At 48.7% G+C, this 18,815-nt stretch overlaps 1 protein-coding gene across 2 annotated transcripts in view; it reads left to right on the top strand.

The window, feature by feature from the left end:
• EFCAB11 (EF-hand calcium binding domain 11) overlaps positions 1–18,815 on the top strand; it is a 366,137-nt gene that overhangs the window by 71,526 nt on the left and 275,796 nt on the right. The window contains exon 4 of one of the 2 annotated variants that reach the window (XM_069208167.1): positions 11,187–11,688. The exons of the other annotated variant lie outside the window; for it this stretch is intronic. Coding sequence (XP_069064268.1) covers positions 11,187–11,374 — 188 coding nt within the window. The 3' untranslated portion in view covers positions 11,375–11,688. Of the gene's footprint in view, positions 1–11,186; positions 11,689–18,815 lie in introns of those variants that run through there. 2 annotated transcript variants of the gene reach the window in all.

Raw genomic sequence — 18,815 nt, 5'->3', positions numbered from 1 at the left:
ATTTTCTTCTCTATCCATTCTGTGCCACTGCCTGTCTGCTGAATACAAATCTGGGTCAGGATGACAGTTGGGCTGTTTGCGCATTCACTCTAGACAATCACACAAAGACAGCTGAGGTGCTCCCGGCATATCCTGATGGGTCTTCCTTAGCTAGAGTAGTGGGAGGAGCTGACACTTGCACCTGAATAGGGCTGTGCCTGTCCTTACACAAATCAGTCTCCAACCCCCTGGAGTGTTTCAGGCCAGGGCAGGAAAAGACAGGGTCTTGTGCACTACAAAGACTTCTCTTTGAAGTTTGCCTGCTTCAAAGACAGAAATGTGTATAAGTACTGGACCTCTGATCCCACAAATTTATAACACTTCTGGACTGAGGACATTCTACCAGGAAGAAAAGCTGGATGCTGTAGTAGGGACTACCACCCTGTTGCTTTGCTTTGTTGGCCTGCTGCTTCTGTCCTGGGAGTGAAAAAACTGGACTTGGCTTTCTACATCCTGCTTTCCAGAGTTCTCCAAGGGCTTGAACTTGCCTCCTCTTAAGAAGTCTTGGGCTATCAAAAACTTCACCTGCTAGTGCCTGGTGTCTCTTGCTGAGAATCCTCACTTGCCAAGTGGTACCAAATCCAGTCCCTGGCCCTTGGAAGTGAGTTCTGGTGCAACTATGAAGAAAGTAAGCGCGTCAAATCCAGAGTGACTTTGGAACTGGCACCGCTTTCTGACTCCACGCTGCTGCCTGCGCGGGAGCATGGTCCCCACTGAGTGCAAAGACCGCGACCTGCAACACGGGCAAGACGCTGCGGCAGCGACTCCGAAGTCCCACCACAGAGTGAGTCCTGAGTGCTATATTCTCGACGTCCTGGACACCCGACTCCGCTGCAGCACCTGTGACCATGTAGTGTGATCGCAACACAGCAAAGTCAATGCCTTCCATCTTGACTACCTGCTGGATTCATCGACCCAGCCGGAGTGTAAGGAACAGACGCCTCCACATCGCCTCACCTCACCTGCAGTCGTAATGAACCCACACCTCCCCTTCCTTGCCTTGCAGTAAGGAACCAACACCTCACCTACCCAGTAGCAGTAAGGAACCAGACGCCACACCGGGCCCAGTGACGCTTCACCTCCCCGATTCCGTGCAACATCTTTTTTCCCTCATTGTTTTTCAAGGCACTGTACTTGGGGTCCATTCGACTCTGTGATCAGCCCTCATTCCCTCGCGAGTGGCGTCGGACTGTTGGGAATGACTTTGTCAAGACGCCGTGATAGCTATTGTGTTTCTAAGCGCTTTACAAAGATTTAATCATTAAAAATTCGTATCTTGTGAATGTTGGATTTTTTTTGTCATTTTGGTCTTGTTTTACTCAGATAAACATTGGCTATTTTTCTAAACTGGGGTGTAGTACTTTTGTGGTGGTATAATTGGGTTACTGTGTGTGTGTGTGTGTGTGTGTGTGTGTGTGTGTGTGTTGGGGCAGTTAAGGTGGGGGACCCCACCCAAAAGATAGAAACTATTTACTTTGCACTACATGGGTGCCTTCATCTGCTGTGCATCTGGCTGTGGTGTGACCTGGCATGGAATGTTAGAGCGGGGCCCAAAATGGTGCAGAAACCAATGCTGTTCCTGCTGCAAGGTCCCAGACTCTGACTACTGATAAAGAGCCCTGGAGTTCAGCGGTCTCGTACTTATGCCCCTGAGGAAAAAGCCCAGCCATGGTGGCCTTCCGGCATACCTGGACAAATCCCACCTCAGAATGGTGGACACAAGCAAAGATGCTGGCGGTGCAGCCCAGCCTTCCCCGACCATGACACTCACCAAGACTGTGCTAATGGAGAGCCTCCGCACCTTCAAGGCTGAGCTATAGGATGAAATTTACCAAGACCTGGAATGGACTGTCAAGGACCTCTGCTCCGACCTAGGGACTAAAGTTTAAGATCTACGGTCTGATATTGACTCTGTTGCTCAGAGGATGTTGTTTGCTGAAGCCAAGATAGAGGGGATTGAAACACAAAAGGGTGTTACATCTTATCGTCAATCCAAACTAGAACAGCAACTAGGAAGAGCTTTGGTTAAATTGGAAGATCTAGAGAAATGTTTGAGACAGAAGAACCTCGGACTACGTGGCTTACGTGAAGAGTTGGTGGACAACAAACTTACAACATTTGTTACTTACACCATTACACGGAGAAGGAGGTGGTTCTGCGGAGTGCAAGAGATCTGAGCACAGTTCTTACCAAAATTGTACCTGTACGACGTCCCCCAAAGAACTATTCATCGCCACCCTGAATTAACACCTTTTACCCAAGTGCTACAAGATAATGGCAGTAGATACAGGTGGACATTCCCCTTTGGCCTCTCGTTGGAGTTTCAGGGTGAGAGACAGGTGGCGTCTGATGGCGCATAGGCTTTTCGGGTGGTTGGGCTTCCTGTTCCCAAGGCTGTCAGACAGGCAGCTATGCTGTGGTGCCAAAACGAAGAGTGCCCATTGTTGCTCCTGTTCTTCTCTCTTTATCGAACTTCTGGCTAGCCTGGTTAGGGAATCTGATTTGGTAAAGGGGATAAAATTTAGAGCAGATGAGTATAACATTACTTTGTATGCAGATTATGTTTTGCTTACCCTGGGTGCCCCTCAATCTTCCATTCCCTCAGTCTTTGATCTTCTTTGATCCCTTGAATCCGTATCAGACTATAAAATTAACTTCGATAAATCTGAGGCCCTGAACCTGGCCCTTGGAGAGAGTGAAATGTGTGAGTTGAGTCGAACCCTTCCATTCTGCTGGGTCAGAAGGTCCATCAAATATCTTGGCATGAATATCCCCAAGAACCTGGAGGAATCTTTTGATACTAGCTTTGCCCTCCTTCCTTTGATTACATATATTAAACAGGATTTGGAGTAGTTGAATAACCTTTTCATCTCATGGATGTTTAGGATCAATATCATTAAAATGAGTGTTCTCCTTTGTTTTCTTTACTTGTTCCAGGTGCTCACAGTCTGGCTTTATGCCCAGTATTTAAATCAAATCTAATGACGACTGATGCTCTTTGTATGAAGGGGCAAATCACCCAGGCTTCCTTGTGGCTTGCTAATCCAACCTAGCGGGTGGGGGTTGGCAAAGCCTAGCATTTCCCATTATAATGCTGTAGCACAAGTGTGGACTGCAGTAGAATGTTCCATGCTAGAATCAGCACAAAACTGGAGGGAGATAAATCATTAAATAGTCCACAGATCGCTACTGGAACTTTTTTAGTTGTAGAAACAACATAAACTCACAATGCATATTTGAGTACATCTTTAGGTGCAAAACTGAGGGCTTGGGGCTCCTTTCTGGTGGTCAGACGGTTGGTGATGTATCTATCGCCTCATAGGCTAAAGCTTATACACTACAATGATACTTCACCAAAAGACTGCTTCGAGAAAGTGGGGCTACCGGATGGTGCAGACATGTTTTAGCACTTCCTCTCCCAAATCATTCTTGGAGTGCAACCAGACTTCTGCTTGTCTGAGATTGAACTCCTAGGTTACACTCAAATCAAACATTGGTTTCTGAACTTCAAGGTCCAACAAGTGGCCGCACGAAATAAAAACCAGTTCAAGATACTGTTCCCTAAACTCATTAGTACTCTCCCCTTTAGAACCCCGCACATCTCCCCTTGCACCCCCCCGCCCCATTCGGGCTTGATCCAGTATATTTTCAGCAGTACCTCTTAATGCCAGAAGGTAATGCTGTGCGGCTCCTCACGGACGCTACTCAGCTCCAGAAATAGCATGTGGGGGCTTACATATGCTTCACTCCTGTGCTCTGATGTTGGTTCCTTGATTTCCGTGCCACGAGATATGGATCCGGTCCTTTCTTGTCTCGCAGGGACACTTGCAGTGATTTCTTTTTTTAATACAATTTTTGTTCAGTGTGCAAGGGATGTACCCTCTAAAACGACAGGCTTTAAGCCCTGTGTGAAATGTTGCAAACAAATGTCTGTGACAGATCTCTATCAGGTGTGCCTGCGGTGCCTTAAGTCGAGCCACAACTCTAAAGCTTGTGGCGAATACGTGTTGATCAACCCAAAGCCCATCAAGGAAAGCAGCGCAAAACTTTGTTGCAAAGCATAATAAGACTCCCTGCAAGTCTCAATCTGCGTCTATGGTTCAATCTCTGTCCCATTGCCAGAGTTGTCAGAGACGTTTCAGAGGTCATTCTTTACTGCTCTCCATGCCCTCGGGTAAACATAAGAAACACAAAAAATCTAAGTGGGATTCTGCTCCCTTGCACCACTCCTGTTTGAGCAAGTGGGCGGGCCAAGGTTCCCAGTGTCCATGCAGCTGTGGTCACTGTGCTGTCCACATTACAGCCCCCACCCACCATCTTGCAGCCCCACCTGTCAAAACTCTTTAGCTTGTCCTTGTAGGGACACAATCACTCAGTGGGAGGCAGCATTCACCGCTACTTACCGGGCATGCAAGCAATCCTGCCAAATAGGTGGGTTACCAGGAATATGGCATACCCTACCTTGACTGAGGACCATCTCCACATATTGGGACAGAAAGTGCTAATCCTTTTGCCCAGAGGGGCTGTTGAGAGGGTCCAGCGCCACACGTAGGATGTGGTTGTTATTCCCGCTTCATTCTGGTGCTTAAGAAAGACAGAATTCTTCAGCCTATTCTAGCTCTGTGCCCTGTCAACGCTTTCTTCTGGAAGGAGAAATTCAAAATGCTCATCCTGACCCAGGTTGTGTCTACCCTCCAACAAGGAGACTGGATGGTGGCATTAAACCTGTAGAACGCCTGTTTCCATATACCCTTTCTGTTGGCCCACAAGCACCACCTGTTTTTGTGATGGGAGCTGCGCATTTTCAGTTCACTTTGATCCTCTTTGGTCCACTAGCTCCCCTCGGGTTTTAATAAAAGTGATAACAGTGGTGGAAGCACACTTTTTTGGATGTCAGCCTTCCCCTAACTTGACGACTTGCTTTTGTAGACAGGCTTGCCCCAGACAGTAACCAACCACCTCCAGACTACGGTGAACCTGCTATCATCTTTGGGATTCTCTATCATGATGCTGAAGTCACATCTGACTCCTTTTCAGAGCCATTCTGGACACAGTACGGTTTCATGCCTTCCCCCCACCCCATCCAGAAAGGAGCTTCCAGGACATTCTGGCTGTGATTCTAATCTTTCAGCCTCCGTCCTGGATTTCAATGAGGTCGACTGAGTCTGCTGAGACTGGTGGCCCACTTGCATCTGGCTAGTCAAGCACGCCAGGTGGTGCATGCAGGCTCTGCAGTGGAATCCAAAGTCCCAGTGGGGCCAACCTCAAGGGGGACCTCTCTGACCATGTTCAGATTTCGGATATGACTGCAATAGATCTGCAATGGTGGTTACTGGACCTTGGCAGTGTGTGCAGCAGAGCTCCCTCCCTTCCTCATCCAGAGTTGACAGTGCTGACCAATTAATTGCTTCTGGGTTGGGGCAGCCATGTGGGAGAGGTTAAGATCAGAGGTCTCTTGTCTAGTGCTGTTTGGCCTTTAAAGTCTTCCTTCCATCCATCAAGGCGAGGCTGGTACAGGTGCTCACAGACAACGCCACAAACAGGGCAGGAATAAGTCTCAAACCCTGTGCCAGGAGGCCTTGCGCCTCTGGAAGTGGCTGGACAATGAAGGAATTATCCTGGTGGGGAACCACCTGGCAGAATCATTGAAAGCCAAGGTGGACAAATTTAGCTGTTAGCGAATAGTGGATTACGAATGGCAGTTACACCCAGGGGTAGCGCAAGGTCTCTATCTCAGATGGGAAGAACCTTGGCTCAGTCTGTTTGCCACCAAGAATGTAGTGTAAGTTCTTCTGTGTGTTGGGGACGTGTTACACTTTGGGTGGAACTCAGGACTCCTGTATGCCCTTCTGCCTAGTCCACTCCTGCCTTGAGTTCTCGAGAAGATCAGGACTAACTGAGCCTAATACTTCCTAGTGGCTCCAGCTTGGGCTTTGAGAGTATGGTGTCCAGAACTCCTGGATTTCAGCATGTGTTCTATGATGAAGCTGCCTCTCTGAGAGAATATGCTATCGCAGGAACAGGGTAGAGTTCTGCACCCAGGCATTCGCAATGTCCACCTTCTTGTGTGGAGATTGAGTGGCGACAGCGCGACCTTCCTCTGGAGGTGTGGTGATTGTTGTCTTGGCAGCCAGGCATCCCTCAACTAAAACTATACATGCCAGTCTTTGAGACAAATTTGTTTCTTTTGTGCTGCACATGCCAGATTGACCCCCTTGAGGCCAAGTTATGACGTTCTGTTCTTTTTTTCTGTCTCCGGTGTGGCAAGGCTTTGCTTTGGGCACAGTTATGGTTTATTCAGCCCTTTCGCCCTTCTGACGGTTGGCAGATCAGCATTCGTTGTTTAAGTCACCAATTGTGATGTCATTTCAAAAAGGTTGCAACACGTTTTGCTACCTTTTTAAATGGTGCCACCTTTCTGGTGCACGGAGGTACCACTGAAAAGTTTCCTGATACAGTCTGACACCTGGAAAATATTCAAAAAGTGAGGATTCTGCAGCTAGATAGTCTCTACAAGAAAGAGTGTTACCAAAATTAATTAACTTGTTCATCACTAATCTGTGGTGCATCCTATCCCCCAGGAAACTCCATAAGTTTGGAAACGCAACCAGTCATGGCAACGTTTAATGGGACTACAGGTTACTCAGAATAAATGGCAGAGGTTGGGGCGGGACATTTACTTGTCTTTCACCACCATGAGGAAGAGAAATACACTATAAGGTTTGGTGTGGATGGCACTACACTCCTTCCCGCCTTCAGCATATGTATCCCAGTTCTAGTCCCAGTTGTTGAAGAGAGTGTGGGGCACTTGGGGGATGCCCTACGCGTTTGGTAGCTTGTCCCAGAGCACAACCGTTTTTAGAAAAGATTGCAGATAAATTGAGGGGGATTTTGGGGTGCCTGCTGCCTTTCTTGCCGGAAGAGCTTCTTCTAGGGGTGAAGCTCACTTAATTTAATCTTGAAAAGAGAGTGGCATATGGTGTTAAAGTATCTGGGAGCAGCCAAACTGATTATTGCACACAACTGGAAAACAGCAGAGACTCCTCCTTTTTTTCAGTGGTTCCACAAATCTGGTTCCACCTGGCTGTGGAGCAGATCCCCAGCAACGTGACTTGAGCTCATCTGTTTTGAGGCCGAGTGGAAACACGTGTACAGTGTGTGCAGTCTTATGTACACTAGCTTGCCTAACAATTTTTCGCCCTGTTGGTGGATCTTAGGCCTGTTTGATTGAAACTAACCTCTGCTTTCCACTGTAAGGTGCAGTTCTAAACAGAATATTCATCAGCAGAATGTTCTATACTTTAAATACTTGAACTGAAGATGATGATGATGATGGTGTGGGAGATGCAGTTTTTTTCTTTCTTTATCCCACTGATTGAGGGAAGAGGGAAATAGTTGCAGTAGTGTCGTCTTTCGTTTCTATAAGTCGAGGCATGTTAGTCTGTTTAGCATACCTGGGGATTTCTTAACTCATGATTGAAACCTGAAACTGTTCTGTGAAGCTGTACTTGGCTCCCCTGGCCTGGAAGCATATGAAATGTGGCTGCTAGTCCTGTTTGCCTTTGCATTAAAACTTCAACAGAGTAAAACACAAAACAGTTGTGTGACTTTTTCAGTGATGTTGTGGTGTGTGATATGGTTGCATGTCCTCTTGATGCGTGTGATATTTTGTGATTTGCTTTTAATTCAGGGGTTGGCAGAGCAACATGAAAAATACCTTATTTTCTTTAAAGTCCACATGAGCCATCCCAAGTAAGAGTGTGTCTAGTCATCTTCTGAGTAAACCAGGCACCAGACTGGATTCGGAAACTCTTCTATAGCTTGTCCTAGCTGGTAGGGTGAGCTGGCTCTGTCTGCAAAAACCACACCATTGCGACGTCACTAGAGCCATTAATCACTCTTCATTGAAACCCTTCATAACTTTTTCCCATGCATCTCGATGCGGATCCCGAAATCACAATCTTTTCTGAGAATTTTCCTGACCATGTTTAATGACAAATTTCGTTCAGTGTTTAGAGATGTCTCCCCCCAAAACGCCCTGAGCTGCAGTGCATACTTTCCCTCAGTAATTTTAAGTGCCTGAATTTCCGGTCAATAAGTTCATTGATCCTGCACCCATAAATCCAGGTGCAAGAACACCTGACCACTTATAATTGTGCGTGACTGAATTCCACATGGTAATTCTGCTCCGCAGAGTTTCCAGTTTTTCAATTGAGGCCCATATCTTTTTATTGGCACCTCTCAGGTGTGCTGATTAGGCAGAGATATTACAACACTAGGAGGTATGAATGGCAATGAAAACAAGCACAACAAAAAAAAAAAAAACTCATCTACTGGTAAACTTTGGATTATGTCAGTGGTTGAAGTGGGCATGATTGATTAGGAAAACCCCAATCTTTTTTATTAACTAAATTATTAATCTTTAAACTACAATTTCAGAATGGATATTGATGACCTTCTGGTGCCTCTTACTGAAAGGAAGGGAGTTGGTCTCCTAGTCTGTTAAGTCAAGGGAGAGGCAGGCAGCGGAAGAACAAACAAGCTTTCTTTTCAGGGTTCCTTCTACTTACGGAAATGTAAATGTGTGCTGTCAATCAACAAATCAGAAGGCTGCTTCGGAGGCAGTATATGGTTGTAACTGATAGTCATTTGATATTTCATGATGACAAAGGGTTATTCTTTTTTGAGAGGTAATGCAAAGGAGTTATCAACCACATTCTAGAGTACGTCCTTCTAAAGGACACTTATGAAAAAAGGTTTGCACTAGATACAGTCTGATTGCGTATTACTATTGTATGCATTTAGCACACTTGCTTTTATCTTAAGACAATAGGGTATGATATGCTAACAATTTGTGCAATGATTGTGTTACAACAGTGATACAAACTGTTGATGTGGCAATTACAATGCAGTTAAAAATTGTATTTGAGCTGCAAAGTAGCCTTGTTGTAAATCTATTTTTATTCGTTTTAATACCATCGATATGGAGATATGCCAAAACATACATCAGACAATACAACTGAACAATGCCACCATGGTTAGACTACTGTGGTGAGAGAGAATATTATCATCAGTGAATTGTCGCATAAGTATAGAAGATTGTAATTGGGGAGAGGTGAGTGTGTAAATAAGGAGCATATTATAAGCTGCGGGACCTCATACTCATTGGGAGGCCCAATTCTGGGAGGCGCCCTGTGTTACTTACTATTCCTGGGGAGCGTGTGCAACAGTGTCTCGAGGATCTAGATCTTGTACAGTGGGTATCTTGGTAGCAGCGGGGGTACTTGAGATAGCAGGGCAAGGGCTTGTGTGTACCTGACCAACCGAATCACTATAATATTTAGCGGATATGTTGTGATTGCACTTAAATGCTCAGGGAGGGTGCGTGTCGTTTTTGGCTTCCAATTTTACAACAAATGCATTCCACATTTCACAGCTCCCTCTGGTTAAGCCTTTAGACGGCAATTGACACAGCGTCTGCGCCTCCGCTTGAGACCATTGTAGTAAGTCTCGAAGCCATTTAACATGGAATGGGGCACGTGGCGCTTTCCAGTGTGTGGCTATCAGGCTCTTAAAAGTGATAAAGGCAAGGTCAATGAATCTGTGAATTTGCTTGTCACCTTTAGCACGTTGGCGCAGTCCTAATAGACAGGACTCCGGGCTGGGCATTAGGGAGTGATCGGTTATTTCGGACGTACATTATATTATTTGTTGCCAAGCTGTGTGCAGTAGTGGGCAATCCCATACTATGTAATAAAAATTTACTACTGGTGCTGTACATCGGGGGCATGTCGGATCTGTCTTGGGGAACACGCGCTTAATTCTCAGTGGAGAGAGATAGGATTGATGTAAATAATTGAATTGGGTGTAGCGAAGCCTAGGGTTGCATGAAATGTGTTTAACTGCAGAGAGCGCTGCAGCCCAGGCCTTCTGTGATAAGGGGGTGGTGAGTGCGCCTTCCCATCGAGCACGAGCTGGCTCTAAGTTCAGGCAAGTTGCAGTCAACAAAGCACTGTATAGCTTAGATATCACATGTTTGGTTTCCGTTGTGGATAGCATCAGTGTGAGTAGCTGGGATGATTGTGGTTCCGTGTCACCCATGTTCCATGTATTCTGTATGAGGTGTCTGATTGCGCGGTATGTCAAAAAAACACCTGTGTAAGTCAGAGTTGTCCTTCAGCTCACCAAACGTCAGTAGTGTGTTTGCAGAGAAGTCCCCCGCCGTCTCCAGGTTGGCCGCCCTCCACGGAACCATACTGTGTTACCTGAGCACAGCGCTAGCTGTAGGTGTGCAAAGTAGCCTTAAAATAACGCAAAGTAGTGCTAGCAGTGCTGTGCATCAAGGAGATGTAGCATGAATGGTACATAGGCATTCCCACGGTTTCTGACATAAAGTCTGAACTACTAAAATTTTGGGATAGGCCTTTACGCAGAGGCTATGTTGACTTGAAAGTATGTTTTTGTTTCGCCATTCTTTTCCAACTTTGCATGTGAGCTGCACTGTACAGCACACAAACAACGAGGGAAAGTGTTAAACTATATTGAAGCATGGTATTATGTGGTAGAATGGTACCCTTTACCCTTCCTGTACAAAAGATATGGTTGATAGAGCACACACACACACACCTTCTACTATTGTGCAAGGGTGTGTGCATGGCACATTTCTGCTTAAAGACACGAGCTCGGGGAGAGATAAAAACTGCCCCATATCTTAGTGTGGGTGACACTTCTATGTTCTCCCTTTCATGCCAACAGAGCAACATAGCTTGCTGCACTGCATTGTGTGAAAAGTTAGTAAATTTGCCCCTTAATATCTTTCCCCATGTAGTTGCAGACTTTGTTATACTTATGACTTGCGTATTCACAGTTCTTCCAGTTGCAGGCTGGAGCCTCATAGCACTATAAATACCTGCCACTATTCTAGCAGTGCCAGGATTCAGTTGTGTGACTGTCTGGTTACACACAGATATCTGCAGTGACCCCATTAACCAGTTGAGCCCTTATAAGATAAAACAATGCATTGCCCAGCAAATATTTTAATATCTATCTTTCATTTAAATTGTGTGTGTCTGTGTGTATTTACAAGTATTTTCTGGAAGATTAAATGTCTCGAAAATGGCTGCAGATCTTTTTTCTCTTGTTTTCAGCCAGGTCTATGGCCCGTTCTGACATTGCACGAAGGAGGTGTTTTTATGCTCTTCAACCTGTGGATGACCTAGGAAATAACTTTGTAGGAGGTGGTCAATGCGGCCCCATCTCAAGGACAAACCAGCACACATCACTTAAAGCTGCGCTTCCCAACTTTTTTAAAACCACAAGTGACTTTGTAGCATGACAAACTTTTGCAACCCATCTAAATTTAATGGACAGATTTTTTTTTTTTAAATGAAAGCATTGTATGACAGCACTCTGCCATTTACAGATATCCCATTTCTGGTTGAAATAAATGACCACTAAATTAGCACAGGCATACAGTTTTATTGATAAAACCATATTGTACACAAATGATAATGTGTGGAAATCTGGTTTAAGTGAAGATTTACCAATTGAGCATTACCAAGAAAATGTGCATTGATTTGTTTTGTTCCTATCATTTATATTTATCACACTTCAAAATTAATAAAACGTGCTTTGGTTTTGCTTTCCAAACTGTTGAATGTGTGCAGTTCACACTCTTTGTACTCCAGCAAGATCCCTACATAATTCACTTTACTTTTATTTCACTCAACTGCAAAGTGTGAGGAGTTTGCAGTCCCCATGTTTAAAAAAAAACGTAATTTGTTAGCAGACATAGGCCTTCATTACGACCCTGGCGGTGGGAGGCTAACGGTCATTACCGCCAAATTATGACCATGGCAGTGATATCTCCCATAGACAGCCAATGTACTACACTATCCGCCAGGGCGGAAAAAGCACCCACCACGGCTGTAGCCGCCAACAGCCAGGCGGAAGACAAAGTTACGCCCACCATATTTTGACACACAAATCCACCACCTTTTCCGGGGAAGTACCAACACCAACAAAACCCTGGTGGAAACAGAGCTCAAAAGTGAAAGGACTCACCATTGGAGACAGGGAAGAACCACGCCGCCATGGAACCTGAACTGCAAGTCTTCCCGATGATCTTCTACGTTATGCTTCACCTGGAACACCAACGCCGATGAAGACGACGATGGTGAGTACAGCTGCCTAGCAAACAAGGGAGGGTGGGAGGAAAAAAAAGTGACACACACATGCACAACACACACACACCATACACAGAACCAGCTGCACAAGAGAATCAACTTGTCCCCGTAAAATGGCAGAATAATGCAAGGACAACAGAAATTGACTAAAGTGATTGTAATCAGATCAACATCAAAATTAATAATTCAATTTGTCAATGAAACAGATATATACACATGTACACAAAGGGACACTGCCCAGTCCAATGTTCAAAGGGCACACATGGCCATAGGGCACACTCTAAAGCCCAACTCGAATCCTGACCACATCCGGATAGAACACTGCAGGGGCATCAGTTTGCAAATAGGCAGGCACCTCAGGGGGAGGGGCGGGCACCTCAGCCAGATGCAGGAACAAGCCCACTGGTTCTGGAGGGGGCAACATGCCCATTGATTTGTCCTGGGGAGTGCAAGGCCACAGTCTCTGGAGTGGGTGTCTTGCCCACTGGTTCTGGAGGGGCATCATGCCCATTGCTTTGTCCTGGAGAGTGCAAGGCCACAGTCTCTCAAGTGGGTGACTTGCCCACTGGTTCTGGGGGGGGCAGCCTGCACAGTAGCCCCTGAAGGGTAGACTACATGGCGTCCGCCGGCGGTGTGGCTGCATCCCCTGCATTCAGTGATGGCTGCATTGTGGTGGTGGTTGTGGGAGGCTCCTGGGCAGCCCCTGCACTCCCTGATGGCTGCACATCCACAGCTGGCAGTGGGGTCCCTGTGACAGCTGCTGCTGGTGGCGGCTGTGTTAGCCTGACAGCTTCCGCTGGCGTAGAGTGCATAGTCTCCTCCTATCCAGGGGCTGGGGATCCCTTACCCTTCCTGGCAGGGGAGGATGGGCTCTTCCCCTCTCTGCCTGATTGTGCTGGCTCATTCCCCTTCCTCACAGCTTGTGCTGGCTCCTTCCCCTTCCTCACAGCTTCTGCAGGACTCTTCCCTTTCATCCCTGGTGGTGCTGGCTCCTTCCCCTTCAGTGTCATAGGTCTTGTAACCTTACCACCATGAGTAGGTGGTGCTACCACTGTTCCCGTGGACTGTTTGGCTGAGGTGCTGGGCTGTGTCCTTGGTACCCTGCCCATACGTGCAGGACGGGGGGAGGGGTAGGGAAGAGGTCTTTTAGGGACGTTGCGGCGGGAGGAGGGAGGAATAATGGTTGTTAGAGGTGTATGTCTGCTATGTTTGGGTGCAGGTGCATGGGCTGAATGCTGATGTGTGGTGGATGGCTGTTGGGTGTCTGAGTGCTTGTGTTTGTGTCCTTTGGGGGGGGGGGGAACAGACACAGTGGGAAGAGGACACAGGGGACGCGTGCATGGCTGTTGTGGAGGTGTCTGCCAGTGAGGTGTGTGTTCTACTTGGTGTGGTGATGCTGATAGTGGATGTAGATGTTATGCATGCAAGGGTGAGTGTGGATGTGACTGGGAGGGAGGTGGAGGATGAGGAGGGGGAGACAGTGGAGATAGTGGATGTTTTGAGCAGGTAGGTCGCTTCCTCGCTCCCTCGCTGCTGCCAGCTGCTGTTTCCTGCCGCCAGTCTCCTGTTCGGTTTCCCCCTTTTTTCCTGTGCTCTGGTATTTCTTTTTTTCCCTCCCCGTAGCCGCTGTGTCCCTTCAGCCCCGCCCCCTCCCTCAAGTTTCTTTTCTCCCCATGGTTCCCAGCCTGGAACCCGGCTGCCCCGTCCCCCCGCCCTGCTATTGGCTCCATCCACCCCTCCTCCCAGCTGACACACCCTCCCTCCTCCCCTCTTATGCCGACCGCAGCGCGGTGAGGACAGCGACCTCTGACCCTGCTTTGAGCAGGTAGGTCGCTTCCTCGCTCCCTCGCTGCTGCCAGCTGCCATTTCCTGCCGCCAGTCTCCTGCTCGGTTTCCCCATTTTTTCCTGTGCTCTGGTATTTCTTTTTTTCCCTCCCCGTAGCCGCTGCATCCCTGCGGCCCCGCCCCCCCCCCCCTCAAGTTTCTTTTCTCCCCGTGGTTCCCACCTGGTACCCGGCTGCCCTGCCCGCCCTGCCCTGCTATTCGCTCCCTCCACCCCTCCTCCCAGCTGACACACCCTCCCTCCTCCCCTCTTATGCCGGCCGCAGTGCGGATGCACGCAATGGGCACACTGCTGGTGCGCCAAAGGCAAGCCCGTCCGCGCCAAGACCGCGCCCAGCCCCAGTCCCCCTGGCCAACACGTCCCCCCGCGCTACCTTTCACCATTACACCGCCGACGAACTCCACGCCCTAAAGCCAGGTCGCTCTTCTATCTGCTTCCAGTTCACACCAACGCGCACCAGAGGACCCTTCTCCTGCAAGGCCTGCAACTTCACCTGCAAACTAACCCCCGAACACTAAATCAAAACAACAGATTGCCGCCTAAGATGCATTCTGCTAAACACCCGCTCCGTCCACAAACATGCAATTGAACTCTGGGACTTACTGACCACACACTTGTCGGACATCGCATTCCTCACCAAAACCTGGATGAACCCTGCCTCGGAACCCGACATAGCAATAGCTATACCAGATAATTACAAGATCACCAGAAGAGACCGCAACAACAAACCAGGAAGAGGAATCGCCATAGTCCACAGAAACACCATAAGAGTCTCCACCAACTCTGACGACATCATCAAGTGCGCCGAGCACCTCCACTTCACAATCTACGTAAATGCTAACAACACACTGAGGAACACTGGTCTACAGACCCCCTGGCCCGAGACCACAGTTCTGCGACGACAGCGCCGACACCATCAGCACTCAAGCCCTCGCCTCCACGGACTACATCCTCCTAGGCGACCTGAACTTCCACCTGGAGAATAACGACAATACCAACACCACCAACCTAATCGACAACCACGGCCTCAAGCAACTTGTCACTTCACCGACCCACTCCGCAGGCCACACACTCGATCCCATCTTCTCAACCAGCAACCACGTCTCCTTCAGCCACACCACCGAACTCTACTGGACAGACCACCGATGCATCCATTTCTCCTACCAGAAACCAGTCACTCACCACCACCGCACACAACCTCCCCGACGCAACTGGAGCAAAATATCCACGGACCAACTGATCTCTACCCTCGCCCGGACCCTCCTCCCCCCAACCCCCGGGACCTCAGACGCCACCAACCTGCACCACTGGATAGAAGACTGTTGCAACACCCTTGCACTGCTCAAAAAAACACCCAAACACCCCGCACATAATCAAGGCCAGCTGGTTCACCCCAGATCTACAGGAATCCAAACAACGATGCCGCAGAATGGAAAAAAGCTGGCACCGTAACCCTACCATCTCCAAACGCATCGCCTTCAAGGATGCCCTACGCACACATCACCAAATGATCCGCACTGCCAAAAGGACCCATTTCAAAAACCTCATCGACACCAACGCTCACAACAGCAAAGAGCTCTTTGTCATAGTTAAAGAGCTCTCCACCCCCAGGGCCTGCGCCAACGAACCCCCGCCATCACAGGAGCTCTGCAACTCACACGCATCCCACTTACGTTGAAAGATAGAAGAAATCCACAACAGCTTCAACTCCCAGACCCACCAGCTAACTACAAACACCCACGAACCCTACGCTCCAAGCAACACCCACCTCCTCCACACCTGGACCCCTGTCAACACAGAAGACACCGCCAGCACCATGGCTGCCATCCACTCCGGATCACCATCGGACCCCTGCCCACACCACATCTTCAACAAAACTAACACCATCATCGCTCCTTAACTCTGCCACACCATCAACAGTTCCTTCGAATCAGCCACCTTCCCAGAGAGATGGAAGCACGCAGAAATCAACACCTTGCTAAAGAAACCAAAGGCAGACCCTGACAACCCCAAGAACTACCGACCGATCTCCATCCTACCGAAAAAATCGTGAACAATCAACTATCCCGGTTCTTGGAAGACAGCAAGGCACTCGACACCTCCCAAACCGGATTCCGCAAAAACCACAGCACCAAGACCGCACTCATTGCTGCCACAGACGACATCAGGACAATGCTCGAAGAAAGAGAAACAGCAGCACTCATCCTCCTGGACCTCTCCGCAGCTTTCGACACGGTATGTCATCACACTCTCCACACACGCCTCCACAATGCTGGAATCCGCGACAAAGCACTGGACTCGATCTCGTCATTTCTCACGGGCAGGACCCAGAGAGTCCGCCTCCCGCCGTTCCTGTCAGAAGCCTCTGGAATTACCTGTGGCATCCCTCAAGGATCTTCGCTCAGCCCCACACTTCAACGTGCACATGGCCCCCCTCGGCAACATCGCACGAACATACCACATCAACATAGTTTCCTACGCTGACGACACTCAGCTCATCAACTCCCTCACAAAATATCCCACTACTGCAAAGGACAACCTCCACAATGGACTCCATGCCATCGCTAGCTGGATGGAATCAAGCCACCTCAGGTTAAACGCAGACAAAACAGAATTAATTATCTTCGGCACCAACCCTTCAGCTTGGAACAACTCCTGGTGGCCCACCTCCCTAGGATCCGCACCCTCACCCACCACCCACGCACGCAACTTGGGCTTCATCTTGGATTCCACACTCAGCATGACTCAGCAGGTCAATGCCATCTCCTCTTCCTGCTAAAACACCCTCCGACTGCTCTGCAAAATCTTCAAATGGAATCCCATCGAAACCAGGAAAACCGTCACCCACGCCTTGGTCAGTAGCCTATTGGACTACGGAAACACCCTATATGCAGGAATAACAAACAAACTCCAAACAAAGCTGCAAAGAATCCAGAACGCAACCGCCCGCCTCATTCTAGACATCCCATGCTGCGACCACATCTCACCCCACCTCAGAGACCTGCACTGGCTACCAGTATCAAAGAGGATCACCTTCAAAATCCTCATCCACGCACACAAGGCCCTCCACAACACAGGTCCCGCCTACCTCAACGACAGACTCACCTTTCACACCCCCACCCTTCGCTCTGCCAACCGTGCCCTCGCCTACGTTCCTCGCATCTTTCGCACGACCGCCGGAGGAAGATCATTCTCTCACCTTGCCGCCAAGACCTGGAACTCCCTACCGCTCCACCTCCGCCTGCCCCAAGACCTTCTATCATTCAGGAAACACCTCAAGACTTGGCTCTTCGACCAGCAGGGTGGCGGCTGTACCTGCAGCTAGGGTGGTCACAGAGGTGTCCGCCACCACCAGGGAGCTCCCATCGGAAGAGGTCTTAGAGTCTGTGTTGTCCCCTCCAGTCTCCGCCATGATGCTCCCCTCGCCCTCCGTCCCACTGGTTCCCTCTGCGACTGTAGACTCTGCCTCCAGGGTCCTGTGGGATGCAGCTCCCTATGTCGCCGGTGCCTCTGCTCCTCCGCCAGATGATGCTAATGCACATAACGACAGGATGACAAAACAAGAAAGGAGGGGAGAGAAACAGAGGATACACTGGGTCAGTGTCTGCATCAGCACCACCGTTGGTGTCCATAGCACCCTCACACACAGGGAACAGGCCTATGCACAATGCATTGCACTACCAGTGATAGGGCTTGTCACCAAGGCATGAGGAGGAGCGCACACCGCCAACTGCAGCACACCTGGGACCCACGCAGCCCTGCCTAGAAGTGAATACTAACAAGCTAGGTCACCTGTATTTGCCATGCAACCATTACCCTTCAGAGGACCTATGCAGCTATGTCTCGCCTGGCCTTAGGGGTTGGTGAGGGTGTGTTGGGTAATGTGGTGGGGTGTGTCATGTGGAGTGTGTGATGGGTGTAAGTGGTGTGTGTGTCTAGTTGTCTCTGTGCTCTTCTTCTCAGTGTCATGGTGGCAACTGTTGTTTGTAAGGGGTTGTGGGTAATGTGGGTGTGTGTTTTATAGTGGTGTGTGTGTGTGTGTGAGTGTGGGTGTGGTGTGTGTATGAGTGTCAGGTGTGTGTCGTAAATACTGGCCAATGTGGTGTTTTTTGTCTGTGGGTGTCCATTCTGAGCGCAGCAGTATGTACCGCCAATGGTTTACCGCCGTTGAATGTCTACCGTGGTGATTCGTGGGTCATAATGTGGTGGGCATTGTTTTGTTGGTGAACGGTATTGGTTTTGGGACTGCCACTTTTGCACTGACCTTTGGTCTGGCGGATTTGTGTATGTGACTGTATTCTGTCGGATTGGTTTGTGTGTGTCATAATATGATGAACGGATATCCGCCACTGCAGCGGTAAGTTGGCGGGCGTCAGCGTGGAAGTAAGCGGGATTTACCGCCAATGTCATAATGAGGGCCATAGTCTGACATTCACCTTCTGTCACTGAAGCCCAGCAATTGTGACAAGATAAATACAGAATTCAAAGGCATAAAGGCATCTTTATTTATTTATTGGTTGGACTTTGATGACTCACCAAAAATCATCTTATAACCCTCCATTGGGTTGCCACCCACAGTTTGGGAAACTCCGAGCTGAGGAATGTGTGTCCTGGAAGCTGCAGCACTTTGGGCTAAGACACTGGTCAATGTAGGAAAGGTCTGAAGTCCTTTAAGCCCAATGGACATCGCCACTCATGGGTTCATAAGCAAATCTTTCACCCCAGGCACTGTGGGGGTTATTCTAACT

This window comes from Pleurodeles waltl, chromosome 9, assembly GCF_031143425.1.
Source record: "Pleurodeles waltl isolate 20211129_DDA chromosome 9, aPleWal1.hap1.20221129, whole genome shotgun sequence".
In the NCBI taxonomy this organism is placed as follows: Eukaryota; Metazoa; Chordata; class Amphibia; order Caudata; family Salamandridae; genus Pleurodeles; species Pleurodeles waltl.
Note: the sequence above shows the minus strand (reverse complement) of the source record. Positions and strands in the feature narration are given on the sequence as shown.